Raw genomic sequence first — 22771 nt, 5'->3', positions numbered from 1 at the left:
CTCTCGACACAACACACACCCGCAAAACCAACACTTCCAAGCATGACATCTTTCTCAAGTAGCCCCTAACTAGCCATCTCCTCGTGAATTCTCTCACCCATGCCACCTTCTTGTGTAAGGCCACATGCCTTCATGGTGAAGGCATTCAAAGACAGGCCCACCCTTTGGATATGGTGAAAACAACACAGAGCTAAGGAGCTCCAGCCCAAAGGCAAAAGGAAGGAAGGAGAGAGAGAGAGAGAGAGAGAGAGAGAGAGATTTTGCCGAACTAAGTATGGTGAATTCTTCTTCTCCATGTTTTGTAGGCAACCTTTATAAACGTGCTACTTCTTTTGTTCTTAGTAGTGAAATTCAAGACTGAAGACTCGAGACTCAGTTTCCCACCCAAGCTTGGAGGGTAAAAGAAGAGTTTGTGTAATGCTTTGGAGGGTGAAAGAAGAGTTTGTATAATTAAAAAAACAAACCCAAGATTTTGGTGCTATTATTAGCAGCTATTTGGCAACTGCTACGAGCACGGACCCAATGCCAGAGCTTCGCAAGGACCCTGTGCTGGGCAAATGGGTAGTATTGTCCGAAGCTAGGGGTATGAGACCCTCTGATTTCAAAGAAGACCGCCCGTCAGCACAAGCAAAAAGAGGACCCTGCGCCTTCTGCCAGGGTCATGAGCTTGAGACAGGGGCCGAGCTCTTCGCCTTCCGCGAGGGCTCGAAGGTGGGCGCCCCTGATTGGCGTGTTCGTGTTGTCAAGAACATCTACCCTGCAGTTTCAATGGAGAGCTTGGCTTCGTATGATGAACCGACGGAAAGAGACGAGCAAGACATGAGCCCTTTCCGCGGCTGCCGCAGTCCTGGTACGGGCTCCCATGAGGTTGTCATAGAGACCCCTCTTCATGATGTGAAGTTTACCAGTCTATCTCTGCGCAATGTGGAAGAAATTCTTTTATGTTTTAGGAATCGCATCAACCATTTGCGAGAAGATGGCCACTTCAAGTATATTCAGGTACTCTTTTCTTTCTCAGATGCAATGTTGGACCATAAGTAGTTGCATTTAACATTGTGAACTGGAGAAGAGCGGGTTAGAAGCTACAATTCTTTTAAATGCAGCTGCGTGGCCTTGCTAGAATCAGTTCTGGCTCATCCATAACGATCCTGAAGCCATAGGCTCTAGAGGCATACCAAAGTCTCGACTATCTATGCTTTCTGCCAAAAAATTGATAAAGAATATATCTGTTTACACAAACTGACATGACAGTCGTGTCACATTAGGATCCATCCTACACATGATGTGCCAAAGCCACTCAAACGTTTAGAACAAGCATAAAAGCAAGGTGAATAGTCATAGTGGCCTACATAAGATGATGGGAAAGTGTGTGTGGCCCCCACATTACCGCCCCCTCTTAAGCACTAAATAAGATGGCCTTACGTAGGCCAAAAGATGCCACGACTTGCACTCATCTCGCAATTATAGAGCCACAAGGACTTTTTCGAGACCCTTGGAGTTGGGAACAGATGGGCAAGCTTCCTATATCACCAATCCTCGTGTATACATCTATGCCGGTAGAATTGCCAAGGGATTAGATTTCAAATGTGATTCTTACATAAGATAGCTTACGATAAGTCTGTTTTTCCGGTATTTCCAATTTTTATATGGAATAGCTAGCTCACACTTCACTGGCAATAATACAAGTGCCTCTCTTTGCTAGTGTGGAAGGAGAATTTGCTAGTTCACACTCCATTGTGTTGGTAAAGTTGCATCATGTGTAGATTCTCTTTTCACCGTGCTCAATATTTGGTATCATAGATTGACAAGATCTAGCAATCAAACAATCACAACCCTTTTGTGACCTTCCTCTGCTTGATATTGGCATCATAGATTTCTACAGGCTTACGAGACTAGCCATAACCCAAAAGTTTTTTCTCTCGTATTTGAGCATGTGCAAATGTATACTCATGCCGCTCAAAATTGTGGGGCTTGTCAAGGGGGGTAGGATTGTGCGACAATGCCCCTTGAGTGGAAGAGAAAGAAAACATTGTTTGCAGTTGTGATGCGCATTCGAGGGGTAGGTAGTGTCTCGGAGTGAAAGCTTACCACATCTCTCTCTCTCTCTCTCTCTCTCTCTCTCTCTCTCTCTTTGTCTCCAGTTCTTTCTTCATGCAAGGAGGTGGATCAATGTTGGGGTCATGGGGTCCTAGCCCATGTCGAGGCTGTGTCAGTGGCCTCTGGTGCACAAGTAGGTGGCAATAGCAGCAGTAGTAGTAGCAATTGTGTACCTGGGTCTATCCCTTGAGGCACGTTAGATCCATGCTGGATCACCCTTTGTCGCTTGTATGAGTAGTTTATTATCAGCATGGTGAGCCTCTCTCTCTCTCTCTCTCTCTCTCTCTCTCTCATTCTCATACAAGCGTGGTGAGAATGGTTTATTATCAGCATGGTGAGCCTCTCTCTCTCTCTCTCTCTCTCTCTCTCTCTCTCTCTCTCTCTCTCATTCTCAGATGCCCTGTCTCATTGCATCGCCATTAGTTTTCAGCCCTAGCACTTTTCAGAACTTGCAGATTTTAGCCATAGTCCCAATGTTTTCAAATTCAGCCTTCAGATCAGCCAGCATTTTTTGGTTTTCAACACATCGGCGACGGCAAATCAGCCCGGTCACAGTTGCAGATCCCATTCAACATCTCTAGCGTTTTGCATTTTCAGCCTTTAGCCTTGCAGATCCAATCATCAATGACAAGATCTCATCAACATCTCAACATCGAGGACCATTGTATCACATTTGTGCAATCTAAAGCAAATACCTCTCTAGCGATAGAGAGAGGGCCCCTTGGAGGGGGTTAGTCTCCTCTCTCTCTCTCTCTCTCTCTCTCTCACACAGAACCTTCATTCACAGTATCATTCTCTCCTCTCTCTAGTCTTTGCACACCTTACATGAAGTAAAATGTCACGTGCACATCTACCCTATGTGCATATGGACAAGCTACTTCATGACAAGGGTTCAATTAGCTTAGGAAGTGTTCTGGCATCTTTGTGAGTTTGTTCACAGGCTGTGCATGTCCAGGCACTTAGAGTAAATGCATATCCTCTGGCCGCACTGTCACAAGATGGGCACCACGTGCCAATAGAAAAGAACAAACTGAACAAACTTTTAGCACTTCAATAAAAACAGAACTAAGAGAGAAAGAGAGACGACATGCGACACGAAGTGGCGGAATTCCACCCCAATTTGAGTATTGACCCCAAACCTTGGCGTCCCTTTCGGTATTTCTTTATATTGCATCAACAAGTACAAGCCGGTACTCCAGACTCTGCACTTCGCCAGAAAGCATGCTAGAGAATGAGCCCTAACCTCATATTTAAAGGCCCTAGGCCCCAAAAGCAGTTTATAGTGAAAAGCCTTCAAACTCAAAAGCATCTTGTCCAAAAGCAAAGCCAAAAAGTTGCCAGCGTAAATCACGAAAATCCGTACAGCCTGCCATGTCATCAGCCAACGCAAAACGCGGAAATCCATACAGCTTGCCACGTCATCATGCTAGCGCAATTTTCGAAAATCTACCACGTCATCAGTTTTTGCGCCTGTGTGTGCAGGTCCCGCTTTATTTTAATCCTTTGTCACTTGGGGCCCCATCGAACGGGGTCCCCATAAGTCGGTAGGACTTCTTCTTGTGTTACTTGTTCTTCTTAGGGTTTAGGCCCCTCGGCCGGTAGCTCCGTTCTTCAGTAGGTCGACACGTCAGCAGTTTGTTACATGCACACAATACGATCATCAGCATTACCATCAGATTTTATCAGGAGCATTTTACAATGCACAAAACCTATTTTTCCTATTTTAGCCATTTTTCACTCATTATTAATAAGTGACTTTGTTGGGAAATTGGGTAGGGCAATTTGGCCAAGCCAGAAGCTAGCACTAGTACTTTCTGGCAGAAGAGGCAGCAGGTACCAAGTGTTTGGCAGTGCACCTTCTCGGAACAACCTAGCGTTTTGAGTTATCAAGAACAGCCTGGCGTTTTCAGCATTTGCAGTTCAGCCCCAGCGTTTTGCAACTTGTAGATCAACCTAGGGTTTTGCAGATTCACAACAGATTGTCTAGTGTTTTTTCAGCAACAGCCCTAGCGTTTTGCAACTTGCAGATCACCTAGTGTTTTGCAGATTCCCCGCGATAAAACATCCATGTGCATCAGTGTTTTGCATTTTCAGTAGTTAGCATTCGCACCGCAGCCCCCAAACCTCGTAGATCTCACCTTTCCGTAGGAGATCCTCGCCGCACGATCAGATCAACAAGCGTTTGTAACTTTGTATGCAGATTTCAACATCTGCGTTGTCAACGCATCATCGTCGTGTCGTCATCATCGCCGTCGTCACCGACATAGAGTCGGAATTCAGTAGATACAAGATTTGCAGATTTCAGCCTCTAGCGTTTTCAGTTTTCAGCCCATCTCATCGTCGCCATCATCGTCGTCGACATCGTCAGCAAGACCATTGCATTAGACCATTGTAGAGATTTGTGCAATCAATTGCAAAGACTTCTTTCGTCGTCGAGAGAGGGGCCCTTGGAGGAGGGTTTGACAACTTTTTTGGTGTCGTATTCTTCTCTCTATATCTCTCAGTCTCAGTACCTTCATGCATAGTGTTTACCCACTTTGTTTGTGATCATTTGCAGTCTCTAACTAAAGGAACGGAAGGCTCTCCCTTCCGTAAGTAAAAGGGACCCTTGAGCACAGGTCGGAGCACTCATCTTGAGCAAAGTTCAACATTCACTTCCGCTGCACCTTACATTGGTATCAGGCTTTGACAGTGTTTTGTATCACTCAAGAAAAGAACCATAATAAATTTTTTTGCTTGTTGCGGTCGCACGTAACCCAAGTCCACTTGGGCGTGTCGATTCCTAATCGTGTTTTTGAAGAGTGACAGGAAACCCAAGAAAGAAGGGCTTGTGAGCCTCCCCTTGTTTCTCTTTTCACTCATTGAGAGCGGACCGTGCACTTAGCGGCCAACCAATCGACCTGAGGTGGGAAAAACAACCTTGGTGTGAGCGCAAGGCCGCCAAGGGGTGCGCCCGCGGGAAAGAGAAGAGCTCGGGTAAGAGAAGATTCTTCTCTAACACAGATTGTAAGCTAAAGAAAGAACCTCAAGAACCTCAAGGACTCAAGAACCCAAGAACCACAAGAACTCAAGTTCCTCGTGAACTAAAGGGCCCAAGACTTCCGTGTATGGTCATCACCTGAAGCGGAATGGATACTTTGCATGGAGGTGATGAGCATGGAAGTGGCGAAGAAGAATTTTCCCCACCAAGAGGTTTTTCCGACCCTCCCCCTTTCCCATCTATGCCAAGGATTGCACCAAATCCTATGGAGGCTTTGGTCAAGACGATGATGGACATGATGTTAACAAGAAGCGCAACGTGCTGCCTTGGAGCACGAGCGCGAAGAAAGAAAGGCATCATTGGATCGCGAACGCGAAGAAAGATAGGCAACCTTGGATCGCGAGCGTGAACACGCACGCTTGGCAGTCGAGGAAAGAAAAGTAGAATTGGATCGCGAGCGTGAAGAGAAAAGGGTAGCCTTGGAGCGTGAGCGTGAGCAAGCGCGCTTGGCGATCGAAGAAAGAAAGGCAGCTATTGAGTTTGAGCGTGAGCAAGCACGCGAAGCCCAACGAGTAGCGGCCAAAGACAGACGAGCCGCCTTGGAGTTAGATGTAAGAGTTGGTACTCACCTCGAAACCCGAGTCGGCCAAAGATGTTGGTGGTTCATCAAGTGGTGCAAGCCGAGATTCGGACTCCAAAACCCTGTCACCAAGAAGTTGACGTTCAGTAAGTATGACCGTAAGATGGATGCTACTATTATTCATTCTTGGTTGCATTAATTTAATGCTTACTTTGCAACAACTAAGAAGACAGGAAATAGCAAGGTTTTAATGGCAGCCATGTACCTTGCCGGTGATCCCATTAATTGGTATCACGCATGGCAGGAGGCACAGTTGGCCGCGCACCTAGAGGCAGTTGATGAAGACGTGTCCCTTTCCTTCAATTGGGCCGACTTCCAAGACAAGCTCAAGGCGCGGTTTATGCCACCCTAGTACCTAGCACGATTGAAGGACTATTGGCGCGGTCTCAAGCAAAATGGTATCTTGTTATGTCTTTCTCTAATCGTGTTTTGCAGCTCTGTACCCAATTACGCAAACCGGATGCTGAGCGCAAGGAGGCATTCCTTTATGGATTGGACGAGTATATCAAGTTTGTTGTCGAGGTACTCAATCCAATCGATCTCAACAAGGCGGTAGCGATTGCTCTCGCACAAGAGATGAAGCACAACAAGGGAAAGCCTAAGGAAAACAAGACTTCTCCAAGTACCACTCAGACTTCTCAAAACCCTTAGAATGGTAAGAACGGTAACTCTTCTAGCCAATCTTTCTCTAATCCTTCGGAAAAGAACTCTAACAATGAATCTAAGGGTAAAGCTAAAACACCTGCTAAACCTAAGCTAACCCCTGATGAAAAAGCCGCAAAAGGAATTATAGGTGGATACATAACGGTAAAACAAGTCATTTATGCTAAGGAATGTCGTTGTTATCAATGTCACGTCAAGGGTCACATTAAAGTGGCTTGTCCTAAGACAGCCCCACCTAAAGAACCTAAGGAACCTAACAATATGTCATGCCTAGGAAAAGGGATCACATAAAGACGCTGACTAAAATACAGGAAACGATCACGAATGAAATAGTCAACCAATGCTTGCTGACTAATCATGCGAACACATAGTGCTTCCTGTGAGGGTTCTTTGGACCTAAGCTCCAGAGCCAAGATCGGTTCTTCGTGAGGCGGTTCTTTGGATCTAGGCTCGAGAGCCAAGATCGGTTCTTCGTGAGGGGGTTCTTTGGATCGAGGTTCGAGAGCCAAGATCAGTTCTTCGTGATTGATCGAATCTGCAATGAGGTTAGCTTCACTAGAGAAAGTATCAACGAAACCATCATCCTGGTGAACAATCACATCCTCTTCATGCAAATCATCATGCTTGTGAGAAATCACATCTTGATCATGCAAATCATCATGCTTGTCATTGTCATCCAAATCATCATGCTTGTCATTATCATTCAAATCATCATGCAAATCCTGTGTATCATGCTTTGGAGAAGAAGAGACCGAGAGTGAAACCGGCCTGTTCAATCCAAAAAGGGCGGTAGACTTTACTTCAAACCTTGATTTAGCTTTCACCCATTATTAGTCGTCTATTTTACCTGTACTTTCAAGACACAACAAAGGGGAGAGGGATACAGGCTGCTAGATTGCACCTGTATGAGTAGACGGACACCAGATTGGCCCCTAACTTAGGCGCCCCTTTCGGTATTTCTTTATTGTTCAAAAGAGGGAATAAACGCTGTGGTTCCTACAAGCTGCCCCGCACAAACTCGGCTGAATTTCCACTGTTCCAGCCCGATTTCGGCAGCATAACTGTACTAGAACCCTTCACGGTCAGTATTCCCACGCATTGACCGACTTTCCCGACGCATACGGGCACTTTGCAAAACCTGGCGAGAATCTGCAGCACGCTGAATTCTCTGTTTTCAGCCCTGAAAATGCGCCAGATCACCTGTACAGCGGTCCCCTTGCGTCCCCGAACCTCCTGGGGGTATTAGGGTCCGTTTAGGGCCAAAACCCTAAACCTGCAAAAATACACAGCAGGCTGTAATTCACTGTTTCGGGCTCCGTTTCGCGTGCCGGTCGCATCCCTAGCAAGTCCTCGAGCTCCCGCACCTGTAGGGCTACTTGCCCTTTGAATCGGACGAGATTTCTGGCGTGAAACCTCTCCGAATTCACCTGTACCTGCGGGGGGATTAGCCGCTAGCTAATCCAGTACCTGTGCAAGAGGCTCTTGCCTCGGCAATCGCGCATGAACCCACACAACTGTACATTGGTCAAATGAAGAGCCCACTAGAGGGGCATAACATACTGCCAAAGGGGAGAGAGAGGGCAGTGCGTAGCGTGCAGGGCATCACTCCTGGCACCGCACTGTGCATAAGAGGGAAAGCAAGCACTCCATAGCTCTTAACCTGTGACAGAGACTTGCAAAATGAGCCTCCCAGCTATAAATCACGTTTTTGCCTTCTCTATAAGTAGTAAACTGGCCTCAAAGTGCCAAGTGTCACTCATTTGTGCATTTTCCCGCTTTAGACCCTCGGGTCTAAAAATATCTCACCTGCAGCCTCTGTTGACTTGGCCACAGAGTAACAAAATGATCCCCATGTCAAACTGCACGTAATGACGCGAAGACATTTTCAGGTCCCAAAATAGCAGTTCCCTAAATTTTAGGAGATGCTGCCATTGTATCTTTCTAGGTCATCCGACCCTCTTTGTACACTGCGGCCACATCCAGAACTGAAATGTAGCCTCTGTAGCAAAGGATTCCACTTTGGCTAGTCAATGACCCCACTTGGCTAACCATAGTCCTTGTCCAACCTTAGTGCTCTCTTGCCCTCAGGCCCGGACTCCCTCTGGACAGTTCCACACTAGCTATGCAATGCAGGGCAGTTAGATTTCCCGAGGGGTGTTTCCAAAAAGTGAAAGTAAATAGATAATAAGAAAGAAATCAACAAAAAGGATAGATAGTAGTCACACGCTGGTGACATACCCCCCTCTTGAAATCTCAAACGTCCTCGTTTGCATCTATGTCGTCCATGCTTACTGTCAACACTGATGTATTCAACACCTGTCGACACATATACGACACATACATGCTCATTGTCATCCCTGGTGTATTCAACACCTCGTCGACTCATGTATTGCCTGCGTGTGAACCCTGTCCCAATGACATAGTGGTAGCTTCGCACTCTGCCATTGCTTTGAGTCACGAACTTTCCAATGACAAAATGGTAGCTGCACATTTTGCCACTGTCTTATAGTACACGTTGGATCCCGTAACACTTCTGAGCATACCCAAACCGACAGTTTAAGAATGCAGTTACACATGTACTCTTTAATAGAAGCAATCACTGTATCCTTGACAGACTGACAAGAAATACTCACTTCTATAGCACTAACCAAACTTTTGGACATTCCATAAGAGCAATTGCCAAACTGACAATCTGTACAGCTCTAACATTCATGTAACAGGTATTTGATTTGAGCTCACTTTAAATACCATGTACATCATTTGTTTCAAAAGCCATTGTCACACTGACAATCCATTTAGCTTTGAAACTCAAGGGGTCAAGGTAGGTTGCAAATCGAAGGCTTCAAGGTAAAGTGATAACACAGTTGGTGACTCTGCAAGTTCACCTTCTTCCATCCACTTAGCATCCATTGGTGGATAGTTTCTGAACTTTACCAAGTAACGCCTAGCAACCTTGCCTTTCACTTTCCTTTCTTTGTGTGCCAAAATCTGTTCAGGGACCAAGATTTCGTCAAGTTCCTCGACTTCCGGCTGATCTTCAGCTGGTATATCTTCTGGCACATCACCCACATAGGGTCTGAGAAGACTCACATGAAACGCATTGTGAATCTTCCAACTGTCAGGCAATTTCAGCCTATATGCAACATCACTGATTATGTCGCACACTTGAAAAGGCCCATAGTAACGCATGCTGAGCTTTGGAAAGAGTCTTTCCTTGCCCTTCATCTTCTTTAACCTTGCCTTTTCAAACCGTAGAAGCACCCAATCACCAAGTGAATATACCACTTCACGACGGTGACGATCAGCTGCTTTCTTTTGCTTTGCCTGAGTCCTTTCTAAGGCCACTTTGACCTTCTTGTACATTTCATCCATGTCTTGAACATACTTATCTGCTTCAAATATCTTGTCCTTTGTATGCAGTATGGGAGGAACTTTCTTGCCACCTTCAACTATCTCAAAGGGTGCCTTGCCAGTTGATGAATGCACTGTATTATTGTATGCATACTCCACCAATGGCAAATACTGCTCCCACTTTCCTTTATGCTCTGACACATAGCACTTCAGCAGATCTAGGACAGTAGAATTTGCCTCTTCTGACTGCCCATCTGTTTGAGGATGAAATGACGAAGAGAATTTGAGCGTGGTGCCCATATTCTCAAACAAGCCTTTCCAGAACAAACTAGTCATGCGTGGATCACGGTCGCTAATAATCGACTGTGGCATGCCATGATACTTGAAAATATTGCTCATAAACAAGCGTGCCATCTGATCTGGCTTTATCTTCTTCCTGACAGGAATAAAATGAGCCTGTTTGCTGAATCTGCAAATAATGGTCCAAATACCATCGTTTCCTGTCTGCGTTCTCGGAAGATCAAAGATAAAATCCATAGCAATACTTTCCCATGGTTTATCTGGAATAGGTAGTGGTTGCAATAACCCTGGTGCCTTTTGCCTGTCAAACTTGACCTTTTGGCATATTAGGCATTCTCGCACAAAGGCATCCACATCCCTTCTCAATGTAGGCCAATAGAAGAATGTCTCAACCGCTTTAACTGTAGCATCGATACCACGATGCCCTGCATACGGTGGGACATGACTCTCTTCCATAACTTTGCGTCGCAATGGCTTTGTGACACACAATCTGCCATGCATCATCATGAACCCGTCTTTAAGAAGATAGTGTTCATGACGTTGTCCATCCATTAGTTGCTCGAAGACCCTTGCAAAATCTTCATCATTTGCATACTGTTCTCTCATATCATCAAGTTCATGATGATAAGGAATCGACACAGCTGAAATTTGTGGCTTCCTTGACAAGGCATCGGCCACAACGTTCTTCTTGCCTTCCACATGCACAATCTGAAAATGGAACATGGACAAGATATTTGCCCATCGCATATGCTTCTCAGATAACTTTGTCTGTGTCAAGAAGTATCGCAAGGTCTGATGGTCCGTTTGGACAACAAAGTCTGCACCTAGCAGGTAGTGTTTCCAACTTAAGAGCGCATGAATCACAGCCAGTAACTCTTTCTCATAGACCTGCATGGTCATCTCTGGCCCTTGCAAAATTCTGCTCTCATAGGCTACTACCCTGCCATCTTGCATTAGCACAGCACCAATGCTACTACCGCAGGCATCACATTGGACCACAAATGACTTCCTAAGATCTGGCAACACAATGACTGGATCCGAAGTCATCTTTTCCTTTAAGAGATTAAAAGCTGAAATCTCTTTTTGTGTCCATCTAAAGGTGACTGCCTTCTTTTGAAGAGCATGTAAAGGTGAAGCAATCTCAGCGAAATTTCGGATAAACCTTCTGTAATAGGAGCATAGTCCCAAGAAGCTTCGGACATCATGCACCGTCTTCAAATTTGGCCATGACTTGATCGCTTCAACTTTTGCAGGATCCATTCTGACACCATCCTTTGAGACAATGTGTCCCAGAAAGTGAATCTCTTCCAGAAAAAACTCACTTTTCTTTGCATTGATGAGCAACCTATGACTGCGTAGCTCTTTGAACACAATGGCCAAGTGATGCCTATGCTCCTCTTCATTCTTTGAGTAGACTATCATGTCATCAAAGAATGTACCAACAAACTGCTGGTGTGGACGGAAAATTCTGTCCATCATCCTATTAAACGTAGCAGGAGCATTTGTGAGACCAAAGGGCATCACTAAAAATTCGTAAAGGCCAAACGTTGTTCTAAAAGCAGTCTTGTGCACATCCTCTGATCTAATGCGGATCTGATGATACCCACTCTTTAGATCTATCCTGCTAAACATAGCTGCTCCTTCTAATTTGTCCATAATATCATCAATTCTAGGTATAGGAAACCTATTCTTGATGGTATTCTTGTTCAGTGCACAGTAGTCGATGCACATACGCCATGAGCCATCCTTTTTCTGCACCAACAACACTGGAGAACAAAATGGAGATGAACTGGGCTGAATCAGCCCTTTTTCTAACAGCTCCTGTACTTGGCCCATTATCTCTTTCTGCTGAGCCGCACTAACCCTGTACGGAGGCTTATTTGGTGGGCTACAGCCTGGCACCAAATCTATCGCATGGTCCTCGGGTCTCTCTGGCGGTAATTGAGACGGTAATGAATCGGAAAAACAGTCACTATACTGTTGTAAAAACATTGACCTTTCTTTATCTAGCACAGATAAATTTGATTCATCACAATCTGACACTTCACGTGCAAAAATCAAGTACGCAGAAAGATGCTTTTTCATTACAGAAGTAATAGCAGAAGCTGATACAGTAGGAATAGACTCCCCTTTAAGCTTTACATCCAGAATGTGAGTCTTTCCCCTGCTCTGTACAGTGATCTTTTTGTTGTAGGCATCCATGATTCCCTGTACACGAAATAACCAAGGAATACCTAACAACACATCACATCCGTCCAGTGGCATGATGTAAAATTCTTCGGCATCTACATAGGACTGGATATGTAGACGCAACTTTCCAATGATGGGTGTCACAGCCTCTGTATGGCCAGGACATGCCAAACCTGCCTCTGCTGTATACCCCATCTCTTCAGGTCTGATTCCCAACTTTGAAGCCAATTCTGGGGAAATAAAGTTGGCTTTGGCACCTGGATCAAAGAAGATAAGCACTGTTTGATCCCTAACCTTTCCCCATGCTCTGCAAAGCTCACTTGCATCTGAATTTGGCTTGTCGCCCACCATATCTGGCACTAGACCAGCCATGGGCTTCTTTCCTTTCTTGTCTTCCTTGTCTTCAGAATCAGCTGGCCTTTTCTTTGTAGGACAGTTGTAAGCAATGTGGCCAAGCTGCTCACATATAAAGCATTTGTTCTCTGTCCTCAGGACCTTCTTTTGCTCTTCTGACTTGCGAGGAAAACGTCTTTTCCATTTCTTTGCTGGTCCTTTTTCTGATTCAGCCGTAGCTTTGTCTTTCCCTGTGTTGGCCGACTCCTGAGTCCCTTTAGGAGCCTCATTGGGAACGTGCTTCTTGGCTGAATTTTTCTTGCCTGATCCTGCCTTGACGCCAGTGTTAAATTCACAATCTTCTCCCTTGAGCAAACCATTGCCAGTGTTTGCTACCTCGATGAGCTGCGTCAAAGTAGTGACTTTGGTCTTTGTGCAGTATTTTCTCAATCCTTTGGGTAGGCCACAACAGTATTTTTCTATCTGTTCTGTCAATGGCACAAACCTATAGGAAGTTACTGGAAGTAGAGCTTTCCAAAACTTCCGATTGTAATCATCCAGATTTCTGCAAGTGGCAGCATTTAGCTGGTGCCATTCTGTCATGACATCTGCTTCGAAATCATCAGATAACCATGCTGCTGCAAAAATCTGCTTGAAGTAAATCCATGTGGACGGAGCTTGCCCTTGAAGCAATAAAGTTGTCCACCATTGTCCCGCATTCCCTGTCAAGAAAGTGGCTGCCTTGCGGACCTTTGAAGCCTCTGTAAAGTTTCCCCCTGCATAGGCCTTATCAAACTGCTGGAGGAATGAAAGAGCCTTCTTCCTGTCATCAAACCCTGTAAAGGTCGTGAATGACACACCTTTGCCACCTTCTTTGTACGGAGTTGGCCTCTCCAGCGGCGTTAAATTGTCATATGGAAGTGACTGAAACATGGGAACACTATTAGGGTTCATTTGTGTTCCTTGGCCGCTATTAACTTGACCTGGAAATGCCATATTTGGCTGCTGATTTGTAATTCCAGCCATACCAAAATTTGCGTGTGGCATCCCGAATTGTCCCTGAGTGCTTTGAAACCCTGGTTGCATACCCATGACACTGTACATGGGGTTAGGCATCATCGTTTGAGCACCCCCAAACACTGTTCCTGGCGTATAAAACTGATTTCCAGGTGCATGACCAGCCATGCTCTGAAATACCGATCCACCTCCAAAATAGCCAGGGTGTACTGAAGGTGGTGGGAAGACCTGTTGCATAGCCTGTAGGTTGCTTCCCTGCCCATTAGAACCAGCTATAGGCTGTTGAAAGGTGGCGGGCTGAACTGGTACAGCTTGAAAAACTGGCATCTCAGCCACCTGTTCTTGCACCTTAGGCACAGGTTGTGGAGACTGCATGTTCTCCGTCAAGTGTATAGGTGTTTCCATTGACTGTGCGGTATGAATCACCTGTGCTCGAGCCTTAACAGGCTTTTGAATATGATCCAGTGACCCAACTTGCTGAGACGGAACAGGAGGTTGCAGAAAGGCTAAAAACCTCGGATTCTGCATTACTTGTGTGAACATAGCCACAACAGTAGCCAACTGGGTCCTGAATATATCGTCATCAGTCTGTGGTGGTCTTGAGGACTCACCTACTTCATGTGTCTGTTGACCCTGTGAAGACGAAACCTCTTCAGTCACATCATCTGGTCTGTCAGCCATAATTACAATTCCCTGTGTCTGGTCTATGATCCCTGTGTCTTCAAGCCCAAAACTGACCAAGGCTCACTTCTATGGGAAAAAGTGATTTAATCCCGTCGATGGAACCATGAAACCGGCCTGTTCAATCCAAAAAGGGCGGTAGACTTTACTTCAAACCTTGATTTAGCTTTCACCCATTATTAGTCGTCTATTTTACCTGTACTTTCAAGACACAACAAAGGGGAGAGGGATACAGGCTGCTAGATTGCACCTGTATGAGTAGACGGACACCAGATTGGCCCCTAACTTAGGCGCCCCTTTCGGTATTTCTTTATTGTTCAAAAGAGGGAATAAACGCTGTGGTTCCTACAAGCTGCCCCGCACAAACTCGGCTGAATTTCCACTGTTCCAGCCCGATTTCGGCAGCATAACTGTACTAGAACCCTTCACGGTCAGTATTCCCACGCATTGACCGACTTTCCCGACGCATACGGGCACTTTGCAAAACCTGGCGAGAATCTGCAGCACGCTGAATTCTCTGTTTTCAGCCCTGAAAATGCGCCAGATCACCTGTACAGCGGTCCCCTTGCGTCCCCGAACCTCCTGGGGGTATTAGGGTCCGTTTAGGGCCAAAACCCTAAACCTGCAAAAATACACAGCAGGCTGTAATTCACTGTTTCGGGCTCCGTTTCGCGTGCCGGTCGCATCCCTAGCAAGTCCTCGAGCTCCCGCACCTGTAGGGCTACTTGCCCTTTGAATCGGACGAGATTTCTGGCGTGAAACCTCTCCGAATTCACCTGTACCTGCGGGGGGATTAGCCGCTAGCTAATCCAGTACCTGTGCAAGAGGCTCTTGCCTCGGCAATCGCGCATGAACCCACACAACTGTACATTGGTCAAATGAAGAGCCCACTAGAGGGGCATAACATACTGCCAAAGGGGAGAGAGAGGGCAGTGCGTAGCGTGCAGGGCATCACTCCTGGCACCGCACTGTGCATAAGAGGGAAAGCAAGCACTCCATAGCTCTTAACCTGTGACAGAGACTTGCAAAATGAGCCTCCCAGCTATAAATCACGTTTTTGCCTTCTCTATAAGTAGTAAACTGGCCTCAAAGTGCCAAGTGTCACTCATTTGTGCATTTTCCCGCTTTAGACCCTCGGGTCTAAAAATATCTCACCTGCAGCCTCTGTTGACTTGGCCACAGAGTAACAAAATGATCCCCATGTCAAACTGCACGTAATGACGCGAAGACATTTTCAGGTCCCAAAATAGCAGTTCCCTAAATTTTAGGAGATGCTGCCATTGTATCTTTCTAGGTCATCCGACCCTCTTTGTACACTGCGGCCACATCCAGAACTGAAATGTAGCCTCTGTAGCAAAGGATTCCACTTTGGCTAGTCAATGACCCCACTTGGCTAACCATAGTCCTTGTCCAACCTTAGTGCTCTCTTGCCCTCAGGCCCGGACTCCCTCTGGACAGTTCCACACTAGCTATGCAATGCAGGGCAGTTAGATTTCCCGAGGGGTGTTTCCAAAAAGTGAAAGTAAATAGATAATAAGAAAGAAATCAACAAAAAGGATAGATAGTAGTCACACGCTGGTGACAGAGAGAGTCTCCTTTTCCCGAATCTCTTGCAACTGTGCCTGCACTTGAGAAAAGAGTCGCAACATCTCTTGCATTCTTGCTTTGTTCTCGCGATCAAATCTTGCTAGTCTTTCTGTGTTCTCGCGCTCGTGCTCACGCTCTATGGCTTCCATTTTTGCGTCGTATTCACGATCTATGGCTGCCATACTTTCTTCGTAGGCCTTTCTTTGTGCTTTTCTTGCTTCGTGTTCGAACTTGTTGTCCATAAACAACTACGTCAACTCCTTCATAGGAGTTAGTGTAATCCTTGGCGTAGATGGGAAAGGGGGAGGGTCGGAAAAACCGCCTGGTGGGGAAAATTCTTCTTCGCCTCTCTCATTCTCATCACCTCCAAGCGAAGTATCTTTTCCGCTTCGAGTGATGACCATCCACTGAAGTCTTGGGTTCTTAAGTTCACGAGGAACTTGGGTTCTTGGGGTCTTGGTTCTTGGGGTTCTTGAGGGTCTTGAGGTTCTTGCGGGTCTTGAGGTTCTTCTTTCACTTGCAATCTGTGTTAGAGAAGGATCTTCTCTTCACCCGAGTTCTGCTCTTTTCCGCGGGCGCACCCCTTAGCGGCCCTGCGCTCACACTAAGGTTGCTTTTTCTCACCTCACGTCCATTGGCCGGCCGCTAAGTGCACGGTCCGCTCACAATGAGTGAAAAGAGGCACAAGGGGAGGCTGGACAAGCCCTTCTTTCTTGGGTTTCCTATCACTCTTCAAAAACACGATTAGGAATCGACACGCCCAAGCAAACTTGGGTTTGTGCGACATCAACAAGCAAAAAAATTCTATGGTTCTTGTGGTTCTTTCCTTGAGTGATACAGAACACTGCAAAAGCTTGGTATCAATGTAAGGTCCAACGGAATGAATGTTGAACTTTGCTCAAGATAAGTGCTCCGAACTGTGCTCAAGGATTCCTTTTACTTACGGAAGGGAGAGCCTTCCGTTCCTTATGTAAGGTGCAGCGGAAGTGAATGTCGAACTTTGCTCAAGATGAGTGATCCGATCGTGCTCAAGGTTCTCTTTTTCTTAGGGAAGGGAGAGCCTTCCGTTCTTTAATGAGAGAGTGCAATGGACACAAACAAAGTGAATGGACACTGTGCGTGGAAGTGCACGAGACTGAGAGAGAGAGAGAGAGAAGAGAATACGACGCCAGAGATGCTGTCAAACCCTCCTCCAAGGGCCCCACTCTCGGTGGCGAGAGTGGTCTACTATTGATTGCACAATCTGATACAAGGCTGATGCAATGAGTCTAAATGCTGTGATGTCGATGTCGACGGTGTGGACGACGAGGATGAGACTATGGCTGAAAACTGAATGCTTCGAGTCGGTAGCTGTTCTTTCTTGCTTGGAATCGCCGGATCGGCTGGGCTTCTATCTGTTGATTTTGCTGGTGTTAAATCGCTAATCTTGCTCACCAAAAACGCTGTCCAAAAAACGCTAATAGGCTGCCCCTTTGCGGGCTGAAATACCTGCTGAAATCGCTCCACTGCTGTGGACAGAAAACGCTAGTGGCTGGCTGAAATGGCTGTGCAAAACACAGGTTCATGGCTGTGGAAAAACGCTGGTCCGTGGCTGAAAAGAACGCTGATTAGGCTAGGTGAAAAACGCTGGTAGGGCTGAATGCTGCTGCTGCAACCGCTATTGAAAACGCTGGTTCAAGGGCCTGAAAACGCTGGTTCAAGGACCTAAAAACGCTGGATTTTTAGGGCTGAAAACGCCAGGCTATCGGGAGGGTCATCTTGCTAAGAAGGGTGCAGAGGGCCTGCTGCACTTGAGTGCCTGATGCTCTCCTTCTTCTTCTGCCAGATAGTGTTAGCTTTGGTTTGCTTATATATTATCTTAGCAAAATTGCCCTACCTAGTTTCCAACAAAAGTCACTTAATAAATAAGTGAAAAATGTCAAAAATAGGGAAAATAGGTTTAATGCACTAGAAAATTCCCCTGATGGATCCTGACGGGAATGCTGATGATCTTGCTGTGTGCAACGAGAGGATATGCATCTAGTCTAAGTGATTGGTCATGCACTGTCTGCAAACATACTCACAAAGGTGCCAGATCACTTCCTATTCTAGACTGACTTGACTGACTGAACCTGGTCATGCTGTAGCTTGTCCACGCACACACAGGGTTGGATGTGTCACGTGACATCCTCTCCTTTTCAAAGTGAGGTACTGGTACCGAAATGTATGGCGTGAGGAAGATCGCCAATAACATCCGGAATCCTGGAAAGGACTCTTCGTCGGCCCACGGTGAGGTGTGGGTTGTGCGATAACTTCATAAAGGTCTGCAACACTTGCTTCTTTGGGCCGCACCGAAAGCGACACAAAGTCTTTTGTGGCTCCTTTAATACTTCATCTTCGTCGAGAGTCATACGTCTACCTTTGTCAAGAATCTCCATGGCTGAAAAATCTTGAAACCACTTCCAACACAAAAACATGAACATACCCCATTCCATGTAAAGTGACTGGAAAAGCTCGTCTTCTCTAAAGACTGTGCACGCAATGTAGATGAACAAATAGACGGAGTGCCAACCCATTCATCCAAGACATGCAAACAATGAGATCGAATCTTTTCTTTCTGATCTAAATCAATCAACTGTGGCAATTCACAACAGAAATGCCCATGCTTGGTGCTCATACTTTCATGTGCTCTTTCTACAACTGTGTCGTGCCAAGGAAGAGACATGGAATGTGACTTCCTTAAATGCATACTTTTCAGCGTTTCATGAACAATCCGCCTACATCTGTGCTCATTCATGAGTGAAACGTGCTCAACGTACAATATGTCATCCCTAGGAAAAGGGATCACATAAAGACGCTGACTAAAATACAGGAAACGATCACGAATGAAACACTCGATCACTGCATGCTGACTAATCATTCGAACACATAGTATTTCTTGTAAGGGTTCTTTGGACCCAGGCTCAAGAGCCAAGATCGATTCGTCGTGTTTCATCGAATCTGCCTGGGGGTTAGCTTCGCTAGAAAAAGCATCAACTAAACCATCATCCTTGTGAACAATCACGTCTTGATCATACAAATCATCATGCATGTCATTGTCATTCAATTCATCATGCTTATCATCATGCAAATCCTGTGTATCATGCTTTGGAGAAGAAGAGACTGAGAGAGTCTCCTTCTCCTGAATCCGTTCAATCTTCGCCTGCACATTAGAAATGAGAGATGGAGAATGAACAACTTGCTCTCTACGAATGATAATGGGAGAGTCACTTTTGGCATTGAAAGTGAATGTATTTTCCGCCCAATCAATGAGAGGGTTATGCTCACGAAACCATCGAATGCCCAAAATCATACCACATCCGGAAAGAGGAGAGACTAAAAATTTTCTACGGAAAGCAGCTTGTTGAACTGTAAACAACACATTAAAGCACTCCTCGTGATGAGAGAATCTATATCGGGAGCGAAGCCAGAGACCTCAAGTGGAGATTTCTGACTAACCTCTAGGCGGGCTCTCTCAACAAGAGAGGGACTGATCACATCATGCATACTGCCTGGGTCAAACAATATGACAAAATGCTGCCCCCGTCATATGACCTTAACATTTAATGAGAGACTCATCAATGGGAGGGTCATGAGAAACTTGGGGCACACTCGTGTTGTCATTTATTGCATCGACAGAGGAAGTGGGTTCTGTGGATTCTTTAGATTCATTAGAGTCAAGCTTAGGATATGTTCTTTTTATGTGACCCTTAATGTGACAATGAAAACAACGACCTTCCTTAGAATAAGTGCTTTGCTCTTCCGACGTGATATATTCTCCTAAAATTCCTTGTGCTACCTTTTTATATGGAGTGAGCTTAGGTTTAGCAATTGTGGTAGCTTTATCCTTAGGTTCACTTTGAGAGTTCTTTTCTGAGAGATTATTGGAAGATTGGTTAGAAGAGTTACCGCTCTTACCATTTTGAGGGTTCTGAGAAGTCTGGGATGCACTTTGAGATGATTTGTTCTCCTTAGGCTTGCCCTTGTTGTGCTTCATCTCTTGGGAGAGAGCAATCGCTACCGCCTTTGAGATCTGCGGTGTCAAAGACTTCTACATCAAACTTGATATATTCGTCCAACCCAAAAAGGAAAGCCTCTTTGCGCTCATCATCCGATTTGCGTAATTGAGTGCCGCGCTACAAAACACGGTTAGAAAAAGGCATGACTGGCATACCATTTTACTTCAGATTGCGCCAATCTTCTTTCAATCGTGCTAGGTATTGAGGAGGCATAAACCGTGCCTTGAGCTTGTCTTGGAAGTCGGCCCAGTTGAAGGAAAGGGGCGCGGCGCGTCTCCGTCGGCTTCCTCTAGATACGCGGCTAGCTGTGCCTCTTGCCATGCGTGGTATTAATTGATGGCATCACCGACAAGGTACATAGCTACCGTCAAAACCTTGCTATTCCCTGTCTTCTTAGTTGTCGCAAAATAAGCATTAAATTGATGCAACCAAGAATGAATAACACTAGCATCCATCTTACCATTATACTTACTGAACGTCAACTTCTCGGTGATGGGGTTGTTGGAATCCGAATCTCGGCTTGCGCCACTTGATGAACCACCAACATCTTTGGCCGGTTCGGGTTTCGAGGCGAGGACATGTAGTACCAAGTCGTTCATGCGTTGTTCTCTCTGGGCCTCACGCTTTAACTCCAAGGCCGCTCGCGCTTGCTCACGCTCACGCTCCATAGTAGCCTTTCTTTCTTCGGCCGCTTCCTTTCTTGTGTCGGCCGCCAAGCGCGCTGGCACAAGCTCACGCTCAATAGTAGCCTTTCTTTCTTCGGCCGCCAAGCGAGTTTGCTCCAAGTCGGCCTTTCTTGCTTCGGCTGCCAGGCGAGCTTGCTCCAAGTCGGCCTTTCTTGCCGCTGTTTTTTCTTTCTGGTCCTCGGCCGCCAAGCGATTGCGATCTTGTCTGTCTTGGCGGTCATGCTCCGCAGCAATGCGAGTCGCCTCTTGCTTTGCCATCATGTCCATCATCGACTTAACCAAAGCCTCCATGGGATTTGGTGCAATTCCTGGCGTAGATGGCGAAGGGGGAGTGTCGGGAAAACCTCCTTGTTGCTGAAATTCTTCTTCACTACTTTCTTGCTCATCACTCTCATGCCCGGTATCCATTCCGCTTCGGGTGATGACCATGCACTGAAGTTGTGGGTTCTTAAGTTCACGAGGAACTTGGGTTCTTGGGGGTCTTGGGTTCTTAGGTTCACGAGGAACTGGGGTTCTTGCGGGTCTTGAAGTTCTGGAGTCTTGAGGTTCTTCTTGAGCTTGCAATCCGTGTTAGAGAAGGATCTTCTCTTACCCGAGCTATACTCTTCCCCACGGGCGCACCCCTTGGCGGCCTTGTGCTCACACCAAGGTTGCTTTTTCCCACCTCACGTTGATTGGCCGGCCACTTAGTGCATGATCTGCTCGCAATGAGTGAGAAGAGAGCAAGAGGAGGCTAGACAAGCCCTTCTTTCTTGGGTTTCCTGTCACGCTTCAAAAACACGATTAGGAATCGACACGCCCAAGAGGTCTTGGGTTACGTGCGACCGCAACAAGCAAAAAGAATTATGTGGTTCTTGTGGTTCTTTCCTTGAGTGATACAGAACACTGCCAAAACTCTGATACCAATGTAAGGTGCAGCGGAAGTGAATGTCGAACTTTGCTCAAGATGAGTGATCCGATCGTGCTCAAGGTTCTCTTTCTCTTAGGGAAGGGAGAGCCTTCCGTTCTTTAATGAGAGAGTGCAATGGACACAAACAAAGTGAATGGACACTGTGCGTGGAAGTGCACGAGACTGAGAGAGAGAGAGAGAGAAGAGAATACGACGCCAGAGATGCTGTCAAACCCTCCTCCAAGGGCCCCACTCTCGGTGGCGAGAGTGGTCTACTATTGATTGCACAATCTGATACAAGGCTGATGCAATGAGTCTAAATGCTGTGATGTCGATGTCGACGGTGTGGACGACGAGGATGAGACTATGGCTGAAAACTGAATGCTTCGAGTCGGTAGCTGTTCTTTCTTGCTTGGAATCGCCGGATCGGCTGGGCTTCTATCTGTTGATTTTGCTGGTGTTAAATCGCTATAATCTTGCTCACCAAAAACGCTGTCCAAAAAACGCTAATAGGCTGCCCCTTTGCGGGCTGAAATACCTGCTGAAATCGCTCCACTGCTGTGGACAGAAAATGCTAATGGCTGGCTGAAATGGCTGTGCAAAACGCAGGTTCATGGCTGTGGAAAAACGCTGGTTCGTGGCTGAAAGAAACACTGATGAGGCTAGGTGAAAAACGCTGGTAGGGCTGAATGCTGCTGCTGCAACCACTGTTGAAAACGTTGGTTCAAGGGCCTGAAAATTGGTTCAAGGACCTAAAAACGCTGGCTTTTTAGGGCTGAAAACGCCAGGCTATGGGGAGGGTCGTCTTGCTGAGAAGGGTCTCCAGAGGGCCTGCTGCACTTGGGGGCCTGATGCTCTGCTTCTTTGTAAGCTGCAGTGGAAGTGAATGTTGAACTTTGCTCAAGATGAGTGCTCCGAACTGTGCTCAAGGTTCCTTTTACTTATGGAAGGGAGAGCCTTCCGTTCCTTTAGTGAGAGAGTGCAATGGACACAAACAAAGTGGATGAACACTGTGAATAAAGGTGCATGAGACTGAGAGATAGAGAAGAGAATACGACACTAGAGACGACGTAAAACCCTCCTCCGAAGGCCCCACTCTCTATGGTGAGAGCGGTCTAATTATGATTGCACAAATCTCTACAATGCTTGGACTTGCCGACGATGTCGACGACGATGAGAACGACGACGAGATGGGCTGAAATCTGAAAATGCTAAGGGCTGAAATCTGCAAATCTTTATCTGCTGAATTCTGACTCTATGTCGATGGCGACGATGCGACGACAACGCACTGAAAACGCAGATGCTGAAATCTGCCTTTTC

At 46.2% G+C, this 22771-nt stretch overlaps 1 protein-coding gene across 1 annotated transcript in view; it reads left to right on the top strand.

Annotated features, from left to right (window-relative positions):
- The first annotated feature begins 487 nt into the window (after positions 1-487).
- The window catches only part of LOC147422550 (putative galactose-1-phosphate uridyltransferase), a 56473-nt gene continuing 34189 nt past the window's right edge, over positions 488-22771 (top strand). Inside the window, exon 1 of the mRNA XM_086502931.1 lies at positions 488-999. Coding sequence (XP_086359057.1) covers positions 523-999 — 477 coding nt within the window. The 5' untranslated portion in view covers positions 488-522. The remainder of the gene's footprint in view (positions 1000-22771) is intronic.

Source organism: Adiantum capillus-veneris, chromosome 27 (genome assembly GCF_014529385.1).
Source record: "Adiantum capillus-veneris isolate H3 chromosome 27, ASM1452938v2, whole genome shotgun sequence".
In the NCBI taxonomy this organism is placed as follows: Eukaryota; Viridiplantae; Streptophyta; class Polypodiopsida; order Polypodiales; family Pteridaceae; genus Adiantum; species Adiantum capillus-veneris.
Note: the sequence above shows the minus strand (reverse complement) of the source record. Positions and strands in the feature narration are given on the sequence as shown.